General features: G+C 39.6%; 1 protein-coding gene across 2 annotated transcripts in view; it reads right to left on the bottom strand.

The window, feature by feature from the left end:
• Positions 1-17,965, bottom strand: part of GMCL1 (germ cell-less 1, spermatogenesis associated) — a 30,733-nt gene extending 12,768 nt beyond the window's left edge. Inside the window, exons 1-9 of one of the 2 annotated variants that reach the window (XM_024201251.3) lie at positions 17,703-17,965; positions 17,009-17,132; positions 12,003-12,099; positions 10,829-10,926; positions 10,195-10,307; positions 9,300-9,365; positions 7,909-7,993; positions 5,807-5,897; positions 5,087-5,227 (exon numbers count right to left, since the gene is read on the bottom strand). In XM_024201251.3, the coding sequence (XP_024057019.1) occupies positions 5,087-5,227; positions 5,807-5,897; positions 7,909-7,993; positions 9,300-9,365; positions 10,195-10,307; positions 10,829-10,926; positions 12,003-12,099; positions 17,009-17,132; positions 17,703-17,884 (997 nt within the window). In that variant the 5' untranslated portion in view covers positions 17,885-17,965. Of the gene's footprint in view, positions 1-5,086; positions 5,228-5,806; positions 5,898-7,908; positions 7,994-9,299; positions 9,366-10,194; positions 10,308-10,828; positions 10,927-12,002; positions 12,100-12,638; positions 12,790-17,008; positions 17,133-17,702 lie in introns of those variants that run through there. The other variant, XM_024201252.3, reaches the window with a different exon arrangement.
• Positions 17,966-21,352: the final 3,387 nt, after the last annotated feature.

Consider the following 21,352-nt stretch of genomic DNA (forward strand, 5'->3'; position numbering starts at 1 on the left):
AAATTTTAGACACAAAGGATTTAGGACTGATAAGGGACCGATACTGACTCTACTACCTTTAATGACAAAACTCAGTCTTCAAAAGGGAGCAAGCCTAGACCCAAAAAGAATAAAAATAATTAATGGAAACTGAAAGCTATAAAAAGGATTTCAGCGAAACCACAATCAAAATGAAGAAAAACTCTGGAAGAGTTCTGGAGAGAGAGAGGAGGAGGAAAAAAGGCAATTTGGAGTCAAGGGTAATTTGGAAACAAGAGGATTTGCTTTTAAATATTTTATTCATTGTTATATTTTAATTGTATTTTAATGACTTGCTTAGCACATGAAAGGCGTTAACCAGGGGAACTTTAAGTTAAAAATATTGTTCTGGAACTCTTGAGCAAAGTTACCAGACAAACTACAATAGCAAGATGGTTAAAACAGACCTGCATTTGTATTACAGCAAAGATAAGATTTTATTCTAAAACTTGAGTGGCAAATGCATCACTGCTGTTTTCTCTTATTGTGCCCGGACACTTGCGGTACACAAAACATAATTTGTAGCATATCTTTCAACCACTCAACAAAAGATTGTTTAAACAGAATTTAATCTGGAACTATCTAAAAAGATTTACATTACAAAATATATTTTCTGAACTCTGAAAAGTACTCCTCAGGTACCATACAATAATTTCAAAATTTAGTGATGACATCCAATCACCGAAGTTGTTCCAAAACACATCACCTGTATTTATCAAACGTCTTCTCAAAATGAGAAGAAAAAGCAACCTAGCCAGATAGTTGTCGAGTAAAGAGTACTAATGGCTTACAAATGTAATAAATGTTGAAGTCCACAAATGTATCTTCATTCAGCATTTAAGATAAAATTTATAGACTTGTAACATGGTTAAGAAAAAAAAACTTTCTTCATTTGGTTTTTTGAAACAGACTTCACATAAAACAATTGTTTTCACGTAACGAAACTAGAGAGTAAAAGGATTCACACTTATTCTCACTGTTGACCACATCCTAAGAAGTTCTCTCAAAGACTAATTCCCCTCCCATCTGCAGTCATATACACAGTCATACATCAACTTCAGCAATTCCTGGCCACAGTTTAGGAACTGCTCAGTCAAGTCATGTTAGTCGTCATGAACAGCTTATGCTAGAAGTTGTCATCCATTTGACATCCTGCATGACAAAACCTCAGGATTAATCATTTGCCTATCATCTTTCTTACCAGACTAATAAAGGAAACCAGGATAATCTTCTTACACATACTGTTTTGCTCTCAGTGAGAAGATCAAAACACACAATATATCAAAAAAACCACCCCACAAGCTGCCTATCTTGTACTAACTTCAGGAAACAGATTTCCTTCTTGTAGCACAAGAGATACACAGAAGTTACTTCTAGTTCTGTATTCAGACCACCCCTTTTCTAGAATGAACAAGAAAATGCTGAAAAGGTTTTTCTAGTACAGATATCTTACTCCATGATAGATAAGAAATAGTAATGTGGACTGGTGTGGTCCATGCTTGAGCTTGAGCACCACTATGTCTTGCTGACATCTTGTTCATGTACTTATGACAGTTATTTTACTCAGATCCAATTGCTGGAATTCTGTTACAGTATCTGAAATAGATCTCATTAAAATAAAAGATTTTAAATGAAGTTAATTTTAAATTTTTGCAAATAAAAAGGTGAAAGGATCCTCGCCATATATTATACATCCAGGAATCAGGATACCTTCAAGTCTACATTTATAATTTGGTGTGCTGTGAAAAGAAGATTAAAATTACATGGCTTGGTATGTTAAAAATTAAAAGCAAAAATACTAAGATTCACAAGTAACAATAAAATACAGCACTATAAAGCTAAGGTTAGTCTTGGCATAAAGTTAACATACAGCATCTCTCCAACTCCAGTTACATTTATGCAAAACAGTACAGATCGGTTTTGACAAAGAGGTAAGAAATGACCAAACCAAAGATGAATAAAATCCTATCAAGCCAGAAGAATCGTTCCACCAGCAGGACACAAAATTTAACTGAACTGCTCAGCGAGTACAAGACCATTTATACGAGTCTGATATCAAAGCAATCTTTAATTTCCTGGCTCCATCTCCTGTTAGTAATATATTTTCCTATCTAGGCTGACTTACAGGACCATAGCATAACTGGATTTCTCCAACTTCCTCTGCACTAATCCTGACAGTAATGGAGGGAAGAGGAGGGTCAGTAAGGGAGTAAGGGTTCTAAAAGTTCTTTCAAATGAATTTGAAACAAACAAGCAGTATTTATTTATTTAGCATGTGCAGTAGTCTCGCCAAGTGATGGCGACGGGGCAGGTCAAAACCAGGCGGGGAAATTGTAGGGTCAGCGACAAGGGACTGGTTGGGGATTATAACAGCTATCCATTCCTCTCACCAGAGGGTTTCCGCCCTAACATCCTGGCGTGGCGGATGAGACCATAATGGGCGACATGACGGCAAACGTGCAGTTGGTGGCTTAAAAAGGTCATTGTGCAGCGGCAGGTTTGGGTTGGCGCATACTTTCTCCAGTAACTTGCTAGTCGCAACCTCTCGTCTGATATGAGGAGCAATATTGCTCAGAACTGGAAGCCATGGGTGTGGAGTCGGATGCAGGGTGCCAGAGATGATACCTATGGCGGCATGTAACTGCATATCCACCAGATTGGTGTGTGATGATCGACTCCAAACTGGTGCGCAGTACTCCACCACGGAATATGAGGTGGCAAGAGCGGACGTCCACAAATTTGGAGCACAAGCACCCCATGACGAACCTGCCAGTTTGCTAAGAAGATTGTTACATGTCGTAACTCTAGCTGCTGTCTTCTTCAGGTGGGCATGGTAACTCAGTGTGTGGTCTAAGGTCACACCTAGACAGACCAGTTCTACTTCATGCTTCACCTTCTGACCATTCAGATAAACATTCAGTTCTCTGGTTGTGCTGGCGTGATGAAGATGGAACAAACTGGAGACTGTTTTTATAACAAGCAGTAAGGGAAGGTAGTACAAGATTTAAGTGAAGTGGTGATAGGGGTAACTGATCATATTTATAAAAAAATTTTTTTGGAGGGGTACTTCACTCCTAAGTACCCAAAATCTAGCCACAATCAGCCTTTTAGCTTCTTGTAGGTGTCACAGAAGAACCAAGTTTTCAGGAACGATCCTGCCCAAGATGTTTGTTCTGTGTTCAGGGTGTGGAGTCAAAGATGGAGATGACTGAAGAAGCTGACACCACTAACAAGGTAAAAGGGACAGGGCAACACAGTAAGAAGAAAGAATAAACAAGGGGCACAGTTAGTGCCATGAAAGTAGGGCCAAGTTCATTGCAGGAGATGAAGTCAAGGAAAGGATTAAATTACTCGGTCAAATTGATTGGCTAGATGATGCTGGAAACTTTATTTTGTATGCAGTGGATGGGGCTGAGCATGGATGTCAGTGAGATTACAGTAGTCAAGATGGGACATGAGGACTTGAAAAAGCATTTTAGTAGTAGGGATAGAAAAAAAAAACATTAGATCTTGAAGAAGTTTTGGAGGAAGACATAGCAGGATTTGGACATGGCTTGAACACCTGGGCGACGAGGAGGCAGGAATCAAAGGTGACACTTAGTATACAGGGCTGAGTGACAAGAGGGTTGAAGGTCATGTCTGATGGAGAGAGTAAAGAGGGTTTAAGAGGAAAAATAAAAAAGTTAAAACTGAACTGCTTAAGTCTAACTTTTCAGTAACATCCAGGAGGAGATGTCAAAGAGGCTGAGATGCAGAATTGGGTGGGCAGAGATGAATAAGGGTTGGACAGGTGGATTTGTGCATCACCACAGACATCGTAAATGAAGCTGTGAAAGTACAGGATATCACCCAAAGAAAGTAAGTAACAAAAAGAAGAGGGATTCAAGGACAGAGCAACATGCAACCCCCTAGACAAAGGAGGCCATGCCAAAGGAGACATGGAAGGGACAGATAATGAGGTAGCATGTGAACCAGAAAGGACAGTATCATAAAAACCTAGGGTGGATAAGATTTGAGAAGATTTAGACACTTTCGTATTCTCAGGGGTCAGTGAAGATAAAGTAGAGACCTTGAGATCATCAGAAGGCTTTGTGAAAACAGTTTAAGTGGAGTAAAGGCGATGGAAACCAGATCCGAGAGGATCCAATACATAGCTGGAGAAGAGGAAATCAAGGCAACTTTTGTAACAGGCACGCTCAATTAACTTAGCAGTGAAAGGAAGAGGGAAGTGGAACTGAAGTTAGAGAGCCAAGAGCTCCACCTACTGGAAGATTTGAATGCTCGGTGGCAGTGCATTTTCAGTTTAGGCCCCCAACTTTGAGAATTAATATTTCTGTTCATCTGGCAGTGCCCAAGTTTGTTAAGCTTCAGAGCAAGGAGCAAAGACCATTTGCTTACTCAGGATTGTGCCAACAGAGTGAGGATGAAGTCTATTTATAATGCAATTTATGTTAACATTTTAATTCTTGGTTCAACCTGATTTTCTTTCATCAACATTGATTATTCTCTCTTAATATTCACATGTGCACCCCAAATCAAAAGAAGTTGGGCACATTTTACACACTGGAAAATGCAAACCGAATAACTGAACAGACAGCCAATGGCCTTGCTGAGGACAACACAAGAGCTTTCGTCTCTCCAAACTTTATCTATCGGTAAAGTAACAGATGCCTTCTGAGATACTAGAGAACAAAGTGACAAGCTGTTGCAACTCCTCCAGTTTCAAACACTAATCTACATACAAACCCTACCTATTACATCACTAACTTTCAATTTAATGCTTTAGCCAATTCTCTTTCTAGGAAACAGATGACTCTCATGAAGTATATTACAATCAATATTTACATTCTCTTACGTTTCATTATCAATATTTACATTACTCAGACATACAAGGCAGTTTTACAGCTCTGCTGACCATGCTGACAGCCCAATTAATATTTTAGAAAAGTATGTAAGTGAATAAAAAAACAGATGGATGGGAACAAGGGTATAAGCCCAAAAGTTTAATTCACAATTTGTTCCAGCTACTAATCAGAAAATACACAAAATGTCCAAAGTATTTTCTTACCTGAAGGTACGAGAGAATCGCGCTCAATAATGCTTGCTGATGCCAAATCACTGATGATGTATTGCAATCTCAAGTGTTTGAATACTGTCAAGAATGCTCTTCCTTGTTCAGATTCTAAGAATGCAATGTCATCCTCAAAATCTGCAATATTACACAAGACATACACCATTATGGGTTTCCTAGAACTTGCTCATTTTGATTGTCTTCTAAAATATATACACATTTAACAGAAGGTCTTAAGCTCTCCAAATAGAGAAAGGCCAATTACATTTTGCAAGCAAAATTACCAGTGTGAAACAGAACAGATTTCTCAATTCCAAGGAAGTTAATAATATTTAAATAACTGTAAAGGCAAAACTATTAGACCAAATTGTTTTTATCCAGTGAAATACAAAAGAGTTTGGCCAGAATTTTCAGAAGAGCAAACAAAAATTTCACTAGACAAGTCAATAACAAAAATAAAGTAAAGTAGTGTACCCTGAAATTATTTAGATTCAACGTGCATGGCCAAAACAGTTCAAGGGAAGACTCCTTAACAGTATAATGAGAACAGGAGGTGAGGTGAAGTAAATGAATGCATCTCTTTGGTATACATGGGGCAGTGTTTTTGGAGGGAGCTGAAAGACAACTACACTGTATTTGCTGCTGTATGTACTGAGCACTGAAGTTCTAAATCCAGCACCTTTTTCACAAACACTATATCCGCACAAATAGGCTTACCTTTTCTACGCTTGGAAAACCAGGCATCAGCTTCAGTTAAAAGTTGTTTTAGTGGTCCATTCCAAGAAGGCACTAGCTGAAGGAACATCCACTAAATAAAAACAAATTTTTATAAGCTTATTTTAGATTCATAAAATATTATGTAAACACCCAAGACTAATAAATTTAATGTTATAGATACTATGAAGTTCCTGATAAAAACAAGTAATTAATTCAACTTCTAATTATTAGAAATTAATTTTGTAATCATAGTAACACTGGTATAATTAAATATATTTAAGATTAAAAGGGTATTTTCTAGGGCTGTCAAGCGCTTAAAAAAATTAATCGTCCAATTAATTGCACTGTTAAACAACAGAATACCATTTTCATATATTGATTTTGATTACAACACAGAATACAACGTGTACAGTGCTCACTTTATATTTTTTTGATTACAAATACTTACATTATAAAAAACAAAAGAGTATTTTTCAGTTCACCTAATACAAGTGCTGTCGTGCAATCTGATTATACTGAAAGTTGAACTTACAAATGTAGAATTATGTACAAAAAATGACTGCATTCAAAAATAAAACAATGTAAAACTTTAAAGCCTACAAGTCCACTCAGTCTTATTTCTTGTTCGGCCAATCACTCAGACAAACATTCTGTTTACATTTGAAGGAGATAAGCTGCCCACTTCTTGCTTACAATATCACCTGAAAGTGAGGACAGACGTTCTGATGGCACTGTTGTAGCCGGCGTCACAAGATATTTACGTGCCAGATGTGCTCAAGATTCATATGTCCCTTCATGCTTCAACCACCATTCTAGAGGACATGCGTCCATGCTGATGACGCATTCTGCTCAATAACAATCCAAAGCAGTGCGGACCGACGCATGTTCATTTTCATCATTCGAGTCAGATGCCACCAGCAGAAGGTTTATTTTCTTTTTTGGTGGGTCAGTTTCTGTAGTGTTACTCTTAAGACTTCTGAAAGCATGCTCCCCACACCTCATCCCTCTCAGATTTTGGAAGGCATTTCAGATTTTTAAACCTTGGGTTGAGTGCTGTAGCTATTTTTAGAAATCTCACATTTGTACCTTCTTTGCGTTTTGTCAAATCCGCTGTGAAAGTGTTCTTAAAAAGAAAAACATGTGCTGGGTCATCATCCGAGACTGCTATAACATAAAATATATGGCAGAAAATGGGTAAAAGCAGGAGACATACAATGCTCCCCCAAGGAATTCAGTCACAAATTTAATTAACACATTTTTTTTTTTAAAATAAGTGTCATCGGCATGGAAGTATGTCCTCTGGAATGGTGGTCGAAGCATGAAGGGCATACGAATGTTTAGCATATCTGGCACGTAAATACCTTGCGATGCCGGCTACAAAAGTGCCATGCGAACGCCTGTTCTCACTTTCCGTAAGTAACAAAAAAACCTGTTTGTCTTAGCGATTGGCGGAAAAAGAAGTAGGACTGAGTGGACTTGTAGGCTCTAAAGTTTTACATTGTTTTGTTTTTCAGTGCAGTTATGTAACCAAAAAAAATAAAATAAAATAAAAATCTATATTCCTAGATTGCACTTTCACTATAAAGAGATTGCACTACAGTACTTGTACAAGGGGAACTGAAAAATACTACTTCTATCATTTTTACAGTGCAAATATTTGCAATAAAAAAATAATAATATCAAGTGAGCACTGTTCACCTTGTCTTCTGTGTCGCAATTGAAATCAATATATTTGAAAATGTAGAAAAACATCCAAAAATATTTAATAAATTTAAATTGGTATTCTATTATTTAACAGTGCGATTTAAAACTGCGATTAACCGTGATTAATTTTTTTTGGCTAATCGCACGAGTTAACTGCGATCGATTGCCCTGTTATTTTCACAGTACAATTATCTGTAAACAGTTTAAAATTCTGTCTACACATATTTTAACACCAAAAAGTCAAAATAATATAATCATTTCAGAATCTGAATATTACTTTACACTACAACACTGAAGTATCAAAATTTTTGAATAAATTGCGCTAAATTCATTCCTGGTGTAACTTCATTGGCTTCAATAATCTTACACCAAGGACAATCTGGGCCCTTTGCAAGTACCTTCTTGAGAGCAGTATACACATCCATCTCCACTTGCATGACAAATAGGTTAGAAGAGCTGATCAGCTGTTTCATGAGGTTTATGCTGGAAAAGAAAATACTCTGAGATACGTATAAAACTAAGTTAATCAAGTAATTAGTAATATCAAAGAAGAAAGAGTGAAGGAAGTTAATTCACTCTTGCCATAGCTAAGTGAAAGGTATAGCTGGTTGGCCATTTTCCGACAAAGCAGTTTTTCATTGGAAAATGCAGCTATCAAAACTGAAACTTGTGAAAAGGGCTGCTTTTGACAAAACTTTAGCTGGGAAGGCTTTTCCAGTCTCGGATGGAATTTCTGGTTACAGAGAGCACACAGAATTACCATTAGCTCAGTGGTTAGGATACTCACCTGGGATATAGGAGTCTCTGCTCTGCCTGATTTGGATGAGGTGAGTTTCCCTAATTACCAGGCTATTGGCAAATCTGGAGTGGGTCTCCACAATCTCTCCTACTAAAACTGTTCCACTTTGAATAAATAGCTAAATATTCATTGGGCCAGGGAGAGAGTGGACTAGAAGGGCATTCACCTGGCATATTGGAGACCCATGTTCAAATCCCTGCTCCAAATCAAGCTTAGTAGGAACTTAAATCTTGACAAGTCCCTACTAAGGTGAGTGCCCTAACCACTGTGCTATCAGCTATTCTGGGGTGGATTTTTCTGGGGTTTTTTTGCAATTTTTTTTTTGAAAGGTTTCAGTTTTGACCCAGTGTGGAAAAGGAAAACAATTTAAGAGGAAAGGAGGTTCCTTCCCTATGACCACAGATAAGCGAAAGATTAAAGGATTCAGTCTTAGTTCACCAGTATATACACAATATTCTGATTCAGAGCACAAGATCTTGGTAAGATGAAAAGAAAAGTAAATGTTTAGGTGGGAGTTGAAGAAGAAAGGAAGTGACAAGCCACTAGGGAGGCATTCAGAAAAAAGTACTCTCTCATCCAAAAACTATAAATTATATTTTGAAGTTAATTTCAACCTTAACAATTGAGACACTAAGGATCATCACTAACAACACTCTGTCAAATACCAAAAAAGCTTATTTTTAAAAATTATAAAAATAGATGCAATACCAACAGTGTTAAGTAAAAATCATGAATATCTAAAGAAAAACCTGTCAAACATCAACTGAGAACATTTTAAAGCTAAATTATATAACACACACACACACACACACACACACAAACAGCCAACCCTGGAAGTGTCCCATAACATAAAAAAAATGTTTATGGCCTAGTTCTTGTTGTAATGGTCATCAATATTCTAATATGCCACTTGCAACATGTTTTAGTCTACATATTTTGAGGTAACTATTTTAACCACTCAATTACCCAAGTTAATTGAAATCTGAATACCTGAGTTCTTTGAAGAGTTCAACACTCTGGTGAGTCATCAGGTTATTCAAAAGCCATTCAAGGCACCTAGATTAAAAGAAATCAGTTGATTATTCACAATTTTCAGATATCCATGTTGGACTATTAAACAACTGATCAAACTCTAAAATAGATTTAATAACTTCTAGTTGATTTAAGAATGTCTGATCTGAATACAAAACTCCCTGGATCTAAAAACTCCGATACATCTTATTCTTTAATACTACTTTAATTTGAATGATCGTAAACTTTAGAAAGGGTTAAAGAAACGTTTAAGACATTTTCAAAGTATGAGGTTTACTTAGATAAGCAGGACACTAACAGGAAACTTTTCAAAGATTATCTTCTGTAATAGCAAAGGGAGGGCGGGCAGTCTGAATTGAAAAGGTGAAGTAAAGTACCTCCATGTCACATAAGGGGTTGCGGGACCATTTGTTGTTGGGGAAGAAGGACCTGGATGGAGCACCCTGCTCCCCAATTCTTCGAAGACCTTTACTATTCAGAACTTACATTTATTTCATGTTGAACATTCCAGCAGCACCAATATCCAATGAAATTAGAACAGAACAGCCAGTTACATTAATATTTTACTCTCCTTCTACGAAGTTAACCTGTCTTCTTTTCAAATTTACAATTAATTCCTTACATCCTCTGTACTACACTTTTTTAAAGGAAGCCCACTGTTTTCAAAATAGTAGAAACAGGAGAACTAAAACACGCATGATCCATGTTATACACTTAAAAAATTACAGGGGACTAACTCATATATATAACTCACTGGTCAAATTTATATTTTGAAAAATGTTCCATCTTTAAAAGAAAATTTAATTTTAATTAACATATGAAAAACAGTCTGGAGAAAAAGGTTAATTCTTACTTTTTCTTCACAGAGTCTAATCCATAGGTCCCTGCTGAATTATAATAGCCACACACAGTTTTCACATTAATTGTTTCCTTCATAGTCTCGCCACATTGCTGTATTAAACCATCCTGTGAATAAATCCACAAACATTCAAAGTTTGTTTGTTTTTAAAGCATAGCCTTATATTTTTATGGACATTACTGACAATTTAGTGAAGACCATTTATAAATACATTAAGTTTTCAAAGTTATATGCCAGAACAATACAATCAAAATCTTCCAAATAAGGAAACTAATATAGCTACAAATATTTAACAGCAACATGCACAATGCTGTTATAACAGGTAATTTAATCCTATTTACATCCTCGAGTAAGCCTCAATAAGCAATTTTATATTTCAACTAAAAGTGAGTCTTATGTTTACATAAAACTGCTTCACTGATATATGTGCTAAATAAGTATTAAGCAGCCCACTCTTTTTCCAATGATTGTTCTGAAAATGATTTTTATAATTAGGAGAAAGAGTGAACATATTTAACATTTGTTCATGAGTGTGCCTTTTAACTACACTCTGAATTTTTATTTTAATCTAAATAAACATAGGCTGCTATACTATCTGAATATGTCCATTACTTTATATAAAACTTACCAGCTGCAACATGCAGGCTGCTGCTAGGAGGGCAACAACACGACTGGGCTTTATTAAAACATCATCTCTATAGAGTGAGCCAAATGCTACCTGAAGAGCTAAAAAAGCACATATTGTCAAATCTAAAGAAAAATAGCTATAATCTCACAGTTAGTAATTTAAAGTACACAATGTTTAAATGCTATGGATTCCTTTCGATTTATGCTGTTGCTAAAATTTTAAATTCTTTAATCTTGAAAAAAAGCTAAATTGGAAAAAGTGAAATCAAAAGAAAGCCAATGGACTGATCACAGAACATCATAACTACTGAAATACACCCCACGCCCACAAATGTGATTATTTTCAACTGGGTCATTAGGAAATATTTATGTCAAATGTACCACTTCTATAAGCCCTGTAGTTCTAACTACACACAGAAGCTGTACCCAGGAGAGAGAGTTCCATATTTTGATTCACAAGGATTTGAGAACTTTCTAAACAGTTCTCTTCAGTTCACATTTTTGAAAAGCAGAAGTAATACCTGAACAGTACAATTACTTACTTTGCTGTTTAAACAACTGGTATTCATCTTAACAGCTGAAAAAACACTTACACCATCAAATAGTTACACGGAACCAGAACACTGCAGAGTGTGATGTCTATGAATTATAATCCCACCATGCCATCACTGTAACATGTCAGGATACCAATCTGGAATTACTGTCTCTCTCTCTCTCTCTCCCCAAGTCCTCCAACAGAACACCTCTTCTTGTTCTTCCTTATTCCTGGCTGCTTGGAGGCCAGGAAAGGATGCCAACAGCTCCAACACATATCCTCAAATCCGTCCCAAGTGGAGAACCATGAAGAACACTCCTTTGACTGGCTGTCTTTCCAAGACAGCACAGAGAAAGAGGTGTTTCATTCAAACACTTGGGTCTCCACAAGAGCTGTATACAGTGTTCTGAAGAGCTATATGTTGTTCAAATCACTGCTTTAGACTGTGCTTCTTCAGTCAGTTTCTGGACCTTCACCACAGTTCCTGTCATAATCCAAGATTAAACTAAGACATAAAAAACTCATGTTTTCTCTTGGGGGTAACTGTGGTTATTTACTGATTTGTCAGTTCTCAATTTCACTTATTTGAAAATAAACCCTCTTTTCAAACAGAGATGTCAGAGATTTAGCGTTTGCTTACCTTCTATATCAATATTCTGATCAGGAATCTCCAGTTCTATGATGTCCATGCTAGACTCCCTCCAAGAACCACTGAACATACTGGAAAAGTAGCCAGACTATTAAAAAAAACACAAGGAATCATTTCATTCAAATAATGAAAACCTGTAGCCAAAATTGTTAATCATCTTTAGCGATAAAATCAAGTAAGTTATAGGGTAAGTAAGCTGGAATAATTGTGACATATTTCCATGTCAAGAAGAACTAACAATATTTCTTCCAATTATGTGGAAATATTTACAAACATAGACCCACATTTCAATTCTATTTACAGAAGTAGAGACATTTGTTTTTCAAGTTATTTTTCCCCAATCAATTCAATTTTAAATAGGCAGAAAAGCTGTAAAAAGTTTTCCATTATAAATCATGATATCCACAGCATGTTCTCATGTCCAAAATTTAACTTATAACTATTTGTAGACAAAAAATCCTGCAAGCATTGATTTTTTTTAAAGCCAATTAAAAAAGAATGCATGCAAGACATACAGTTTAATTTACAAGATTGTGGTCTCAGACTAAGGACACACATACATCTTAAAATTTGTGTGTAGGTAAATTCATACAAACACATACACATACACCATTTATGTTAATATACCTTTTTTAACAAAGTGTAAGGCATATAAAACTAGAATTTGATAGATTTCCATCCAAATGAAGTGAAAAATACTGCTTTACTAGGATTCATGATTTTCCATCTCAGCAGAAGGAGTGCCCATTATGAGATGCTATCACTCAGTGATGTTTACCTGAGAGATTAAAAAAATAAATCTATTTGTACAATAGCATATCTTCTGCACTGTTACCCAATATTTCCACTGATGGCAGCAAATTATAGCATATGTATCTAAAATCAAAAGTTTACCAAATCTGTATTCCCCCACCTCACGCTCTATTTATGAGCGAAGAAATACACCACTGTTTCTTTGTAATCAAGAAACTGGATCGTTTGTTTCCTACTGGTGGAGAGCTTAGTACACTCATGGGCTATATCCAAATGTACTGGGCTAACTCCTAGATTTCATGGAGAATAGTGTGTTTTAACAAGCAGCGCCAAAAAAATTAATTTACATCTCTCATTCATATACACCTCTACCTCGATATAACGCTGTCCTCGGGAGCCAAAAAAATCTTACCGCATTATATCGAACTTGCTTTGATCCACCGGAGTGCTCAGCCCCACCCCCCCGGAGCACTGCTTTACCGCATTATATCCGAATTCGTGTTATATCGGGGTAGAGGTGTATATTGCATCTCTCATTCAGTACCTCAGTGCCATCTAGTGGGCAAAATTCACAAACTAATGTACAAGCTAGGAGAGCTAAAGCTGACAGATGGTCATCAAGACACAAGCGATCTGTCCAATATGTAAAGGTGGAGTGATAGCTTCACCAATAGTAAGATTACAGATATACTGTATAATATTGAGAAAACGGTTTAACCCTACTGATTTAGTTCCAATTAAAGGCGATAGTCCCTTACATGAATCAATTTTGAGATTCAACTCAACAAAATTTCCCCTTACATGATGTCTCTTAATTTAAGAGACAAGGTCAATATGGTGCAAAATCCACCACTTTCTCAAAAAAGTTTTGAATTTAACATGCATTGAATATTTTAAAATTAAACATTAAATGCTTTCGCATTAAGCCACATCAAGATTTTAAAAGAAATATTACAACCTTTTACAAGATAATGACAAAGCTGTATTGGAAAAATCAAGACAGATTAAGTGATTTGCCCAGCGTAGCACAGGAAGTCTATGGCAGAGCCAGGACTAGAACACAAGTCTAACTCCTGCCTGTACTTTAACCACAAAACCATTTTTCCTTTCTAGAAAGTAAACAACAGAACCACAGGGAAAAATAAACTGTTCTGTTTGAGATTATTTTAGGAACTACATGAAAAATATTAGGTAAATTTTTCACCTCTGACTGGGAACTGCAGTGAGTTTATTCTTTCTGCTTGCATATATTTTATCAAAAAATATGTCTTCTATAGAACTTTTTACACTACAGCACACAGATATAAAGAAAAAGAACCTTAAATTAATGTTTGTCCAAATTTACTTCAACCACTGAGGCACTACAGTGCCTCTGATTAAAGTTTGTCTGCTGATTTTGTGCAACAGTACCACAAAAAATTGGTAGGGGGATTTTCAGATGTAGCGCATGAAATTACTTTTAATTCTTTAAAGGCTAACGAGATTTCAAGGTGACTCATTTTAATACTAATTAAAATGTTGCATATGACGACTTCAAACTAGAATTTTGTCTTTCACAGTTTTTGCCATGAAGAAGCCATGGTTCCTCCTATTGTTTCCCCATGGCAAAAAACTGTTCTTATCAATGCAAATCACTACGTGTATGAATACTATCCCTTGACAGTAGAATTCCCATTGAAGTGTACCTTATTCTCCTTAACCTCTCATGTCCCCATTGTTTACACCAGTGGTTCTCAACCAGGGGTATACATACCCTGGAGGGTACACAGATGTCTTCCATCTAAATAATTGCCTGGTTTTACAAGTTACATAAAATGCACTAGTGAAATCAGTACAAACTAAAATTTCATATGGACAATGACTTGTTTATACTGCTCACTATACAGTACTATACACTGAAATGTAAATACAATATGTATATTCCAATTGATTTATTTTACAATTATATGGTAAAAATGAGAAAGTCAGCAATTTTTCAGTAACAGTGTGCTGTGACACGTTTGTATATTTGTGTCTGATTTTGTAAGCTGAGGTGAAACTTGGGGATATGCAGGACAAATCAGACTCCTGAAAGGGGTACAGTAGTCTGGAAAGTTTGAGAGGCACTGGTTCACACTATGGATCATGGATAGTTTCTGAATATGAAACTCAAAATTAAATCTGAAAACAAAATAATGGAACCAGCAGTAGCTTTTAATCAGAGCTGCTGTAGATTTGGGTGTGTGTTTTTTGTTGTTTTAAATGCTCAACAGTCTCAATTTTAAATCTAAGAAACTGGAACAGAACATAATCACAGTTCACACCAACAGTGCATCATATGAAATGCATTCATCTGATTACATCAAACCCTATCCAGGACTCCATGTGGTCAAGATCTGTTTGGCAGAGATCTGGATATTACCCTGTTATACAAATGTATCAGTCAACAACAGCTTGAAGTGTCGTCTTTTGTAGAAGCACAAGGGGAAAAGCATCAGGTATAACGGTGCCAACCCAACAGTAATCTCTGGGAGAATTATTTGATAAGTGGTGGTTCCAGAATGAAGCAATAGTTAGTTGCTGATGCACATGCACTGAAAGACAACTCCATTCTAAGTAAACTGGCATCCAAGTTCACTAGTGAGCTCTTTGGGACATGCACCTTCTATTTACAATTAAGTCACTCTAAGAAATTCTGTGAATAAGAACTGTATCTTCTGTATTAATTACTTTTAAATATGTTTGTTTTATAAATATCTGGGGCTGGTGTTATGCAGTCTTATAAAAAAAAGTTGTTTAAAAGCAAAAAGCATGCTGTTAGCCTGAACGAACCTCTTTCACAGCCTAACCATTACTCATAAATAAGGCTGCACGTCTGTCACAGAGGTTACAGAAATCACAGATTCCGTGAGTTTCTGTGACTTCTGCGCGGCCGGTGTGGCTGGCTCTGGGGCTACCTGAGCACTTGGGCAGCTCCTGGGCCAGCAGCAGCAGCTCCCAGCCAATGGGAGCTGCGAAGCCAGCGGTCTGGGCAGAGGCAGCACGCATAGCTGCCTGGCCACGCCTTTGCCTAGGAGCTGAGTGAGGGGGATGTAGCCACCTCCAGGGAGCCCCCCAGGTAAGCGCCGCTCAGAGCCCACCTCACCCTGTCCTGTGCCCCAACCCCCTGCCCCCTCCCACATCCAAACTCTGTTGCTGCTGGAGGAGGTGCAGATCAAGGGAGGGAGCCTGCCCCCACCCATGCCCCAGCACGGGTCCCGGGCCACGCACCGCCACCCGCGCCCCCCTCCCCCCCCCCCCCAGGCCCCCCCCCCCTAGCCCCCGCGCCACCCCCCCCCCCCCCAAGTTTTAGTCAGGGGTATTTAGTAAAAGTCATGGACACGTCAAGGGTCATGCATTTTTGTTTACTGCCCGCGACCTTTACTAAAAACATAGCCTTACTCATAAATAAGGTACATATAATTTTTTGACTGGTTTAGAAAGGTTGACCTGTCGCGCACATTATACTCCTTCCTTGCTTGAGATCTTGAGAAGAAAAGCTTAAAAACCAACAATCTCAAAGCAGAAGGACCACTGATGATAAGCATAACCTCTACTTTAGAAACAGAAACCTACAGTATCAGATAGTGAATGTGAAAGCAGTTACTTCCTTCATCTTTTTGAAACCGGAGGTCTTTAGACTAGTACAGAAAGGAAAGAGACAAATTTTTGAAGTCCAGCATTCTTCACAAGCCCTGTTCTTTGTAGCAAAGGCTTTCCTATATGCATTTCTCACACAATGCTGTAAACAATGTACTACTGACTCTTCGAAAGTTCATCCAAGTTGAGGGATGGAAAAAGATGTTCACATTTTGCCTTCACTCATAATGCTCTTAGTTTTAAGCATGCAAGTTATTTACTATCACTGCAGAGGACTAGCCATTAATTGTTCTTTCTAGCTGAAAAAATTAGCAGTATATTACAGTATTTCATTAATTACATGCACACCTCCCATACAAGGCTACAAATCTTTAGAAAGTTTACACAAGGATGAGAGGGCTGGATCAGTGATTGGCAACTGAGCTGTTGTCAAGAGCATCTGAAGCACAAGATAGGGTGCTTTATATTTTTGCATAGAAACAAACAAACAAAAATATTAGAAACTGGAAACGGGGGTCGGAGGGAAGGAAAGAGATGAAGAAAAAACAGATCTATTCTTGAAATTTACAGAATATTGTTTATTTTACTAAAACGAGTTTCTACTGGAAAAAAGGAAAACCACCTACCTGACACAAATATATCTTGTGCAAGTTCCACTCCTCTCCCAGAGCACAGATCTTAATATCACTATTTTCACCATTCAAAAACAGAGTCTGATAAATATACTTGGATGTACTTTTTAGTTTTTTCCTGGATAAAAAAAAACAACCCAAAAGACATACACAAGCTGTGGAATTCTGCCACAAAGAAAATGAAAATATTTGTCAAGCACTTGATTGCTTACAGCACCACCTCAGAAGTTGGCTAGCAAGATTTTCTTCTCTTCCTTTACTCATTAGACAGTTATAGACCATTTCCCCCCATGTGTTGCTGACAGAGCTCATGTGACTTATGTTTACTTTCTTTGTGTTTACTACAGCTAAGTAGTTTTCAGGACGTTCCCAGAGCAAATAGGAAAGCTAACAGAAGTCCCAAAGCCAACACCTGCCCCTGCACTCAAACACATCCTGCCAATTTTCATGGGGCTAGAATCCCTTTTTCCAGAATTAGTTTTCTCTGTCTCCTCTCCTTCCCCCCCCCCCCCCCCCCTCAAGGCCCCATAACTCCCCCCCCCTGCCCCAAACCAGACCCCCCCTCCCCCACACCCCCCCCCCCCGCCAGCCATAACTCCAACAAATCCCTCCACCCCCGTCAGCCAAGACCTCCCCAAAAAACCCCAGACGAGACCCCCCACCAGCCAGGCCCCCCATCTCCCACTACCTGCGGGGGGTGTTGAGCAGCCGCTCCTCGCGCTCATCGTCCCCGTCGCTGTCGCTCTCGCCCGGGCCCTCGGGCCCGCCCCGCTTCCTCTTCCCTCCGCGGCTGCCCCGGTCCCCGTCTGCCCCCTCCCCGCGAGGGGGCGCCACCCGCCGCCTCAGCACCCGGCTGCTCAGCGAGCCCATGGCGGCTGAGCCGCCGCCTCCTCATGGGGCCGCCCGGAGCGGAGCGCCCAGCAAAAGGGAGGGGGGGAGGGAATTAGCAACGTCCAGCCACTTCCATTGTCGTCGCCACAGAGGCCGAGGCCACGGCGCATGCGCAGAACAGGACAGGCTACGCATGCGCTAGGAAAGGCCCTACGGCGCATGCACCTACGAAACTCCACAGGGGGGAGAGGGAATTAGCGCATGCGCTACGAAAGTCGCCCTACGGCGCATGCAGCAACGAAACTCCACCGGGGTAGGGGAAATTGGCGCATGCGCACTGTGCTCTCCTGTGGGGATGAGCGCGAGCCTGCCTGCAGCAGGGGGCCTATGCTGCAAAGCTGCTCCCATTGACCGCAATGGCTCCTGCTTTGCACCTATTGCAAAAGGCATCCCCTCTCTCTTGCTGGTGGCTGGCTGCGCCTATGGATAAAGGCTCTGCCATGCACTGCGTGCAGCGTTTGTTTTTGAGCGGTCCCGTTGCAAGGCATTCCCTCTGCTGACTTGTGTGGGGGTGTTCCTGCTGGAAGTGGCCCCAGCCTTGGCTTCAGCTGGGGTTGCAATAACTAGCCTAGAGGGAGTCAGCCGACTGGGGGAAAGGGGGATTTATAGCACGCACTGAATCGCCAGGGATGTGCCTGCCCGTATTTAAACCCACTCCCACCCCAGGGGAGAACTCAGGTGTCAAAAGAGTTCTGGGGGACAAGAAATGATAATACAGGGATAGGCGTGAGGTCGTGGGATCAAAAAAAGGGAACCTGGGGGGGTGTTGTATCAAGCAGGCAAGGTACTAACAAGCTTCAACAGGACTTTATTTTTACAGTGGAAACCTCTTTTCCAAGCTGCACACTCTGTAACTCTCACTCAGCCTCCCCAACTCCTCCCTGTTTCCTGTTCTTTCAGACTCCCAACAGCCAGTGCTCCCAGTTCTAATTATCATTACAAGCACATCTAAACACCATAGGGGGGCACCGAGTAGAGAAACCTGAACAGCACCTACTGCTCCATGAAAGAGTCTGTGGAGCAAGTGAAAACAGAGGAACTCTGCCTGGAGATGTGACTTAAGGGAGAATCAGAAATAGGCCCCACAATTGCAGAGCACCTTCCCATCCAACATCCTCCTTCTGGTATAGTAGATAGCCACTTTGGCCAGTGCCAGCCAAGAGACAGTTGATGAGGAGGTGTCAGCTCACCCGAGGTTGCAAGAGTTAGCATAGGGTGGAGTCGTGTATCCCTCGGTAGATTTTATCTCTCTGCCCACCAATCCTATAGTGACTTTGCAGGCTGTTAATTTTATCACTGAATTAAGCAAAGGGCACAAGTTGAGTGGTAGAGCAGATAATGTTTATGGAGACTGTCTTCTAAAAGGAAGAAGTGTAGGAGGAGGGAATGCAATGGGATGAGTGTAGTTGCCTGATATTTCAGTCTTCTGAAAGCACCGTTGTGTGGCTGCTCAGCTGCATCAGTGTTTAATAGAGCAAAGGGGAGAAATAGGAATGGAGAAGCAACCCTATCCCCCCTTTAAAAAAAACCTCCAAGTGCATTAAAATAGGTGATAGTTTATAATGTCCTTCTAAAAGCAAAGTATAAAATTTTGCATACTCAGTGGGGAAAAGGATTGGTAGAGAACAAATTGGCAAAGGTGACCATTGCTGTAGGTGTAGAATAGAAAACATCTGACCTCTCCTGAAAGATTTTGTCCTTGCCTTCAACTACCAATACTCATCAAAACACCATTTGTTTCTTAAAAGTGAAATTGTGTGTTTACATTTTAATACCCCAAACTCTAGTAAGTTTGCAGGAGAGGGGGGGGGAATCTTTTTGTAGAACAAGTGCTTGTCATCATGGTGAGTGACTAGGGTCAGCAGAAAATGATTAATTATTTGGGTAATAATGGGGTGTCTGTGATGCGCCAGATGCTTTATAAACCAGAAGGAAGACTCTGAAGAACTTATGCCGAGGATGATTTAGTTGGTGTTGGTCCTGCTTTGAACAGGGGGTTGGACTAGATGACATCCTGAGGTCTCTTCCAACCCTAATCTTCTATGAAAAGGTTAAAGGGTGGGGGAAAGGAGAACATAAATGTGAAGTGGCCAAGTTAGCAATTAGTAATTTGCTTGAGACACTTTGACTAACCCTCTTTCCAGTCATACTTTTAACTGTTAGTTAGCTAACTTCTTGTGGGTATCATTCTCAAAAAGGTCTTCTGAGGGATCTGACTGTGATGAAAGCAGTGGGTTTATGCACCAACTCAGAAAAGGCAGTTATTTACCCATAGACATCTGCAAAACTAACTCATCCTTCAAAGTCCTCCATAAAATTCTTTGGTATGAGGCCTACAAAAAAAATAGACTACAGCTTGGCTGAGACCACACCAACATTGTCTCAATTTCCTTGTACGCCCCCGACCCCATTTGTCCATACCCATCTGTTGTTCATTTTATACTTAAAGTGTAAGCTCTTTGGAGGCAGGGACTGTCTTTTTGCTCTGTGTTTGTACAGTGAGGTCCTGATCTGTGAGTGGGGCTCCTATGTGCTGTGATAACACAAAATAACAATAGTTGTAAGGAGTGGCATGGAAGAAAGTGGGAAGATCGTTGGAGGAGACAAAAGGGGACTGTGCAGTGAGTATCAGTGGCAGGCAACAGACTTAGGACTGATCTACACTCAAAATTTACATCAGCATAACTACATTTCCCAGGGATGTGAAAAATCCACACCGCTGAGAAATGTAGCTATGCCGACCTAACCCCTGGTGTAGACGGCAGTAGGTTGACCGAAGAATTCTTCCATCAACCTAGCTACCACCTCTCAGGAAGGTGGATTAACTACCAGCGATGGGAGAAGTGCTCCTGTCACTGGCTACAGGGAAGTGCTACAGCTGCACAGCAGCTCTGGTACTGTAGTGTTTTAAGTGGAGACACAGCCTTAGACAAAATAAGTTACCATGTAGGCAATGTCTTAAAAACAAGGACAAATAGCTTGAACTTGCTGTAGCTTAGAAGGAACGATGCATTGGAGTTGTATTATCTATTCTGCTGCTTCCCCTACAGTAGAGATCCCATTTTCACATATGGGGGGACCAAGGGCCAAAACTACTGCTGAAACACAGGATCTTCCTGTGGGAGCCTTGACTTTAGCTGATCTGAGGGGACTTGTAGGCAGGTCTTCCTTCCACCCTTATTTTGCAAGAAGGATAAACCCCATTTCTCCCCTCTCCTGGTAATGAAGGCTTCCTCTTCCCAAGGACCCTCCGCTGGGTTTTGCTGTGGTGGGGGCAGTCCAGACCACACTTTGGAGAGGCAGCTGATGTGAAGTTGTGGGAGGGGCGAGTAAACACAAGCCTCGCTAAACCAGTGCGATGCCCCTATGCGATTTCATCTCATTCAGAAAAGACACCTTTTGGAATTCAGAGTAAAGAAATGATTGGTTTATTACATTGAAAAAGTG

The sequence above is a fragment of the Terrapene carolina genome, unplaced genomic scaffold (assembly GCF_002925995.2).
Source record: "Terrapene carolina triunguis isolate 2854851 unplaced genomic scaffold, T_m_triunguis-2.0 Scaffold53, whole genome shotgun sequence".
Taxonomy (NCBI): Eukaryota; Metazoa; Chordata; order Testudines; family Emydidae; genus Terrapene; species Terrapene triunguis.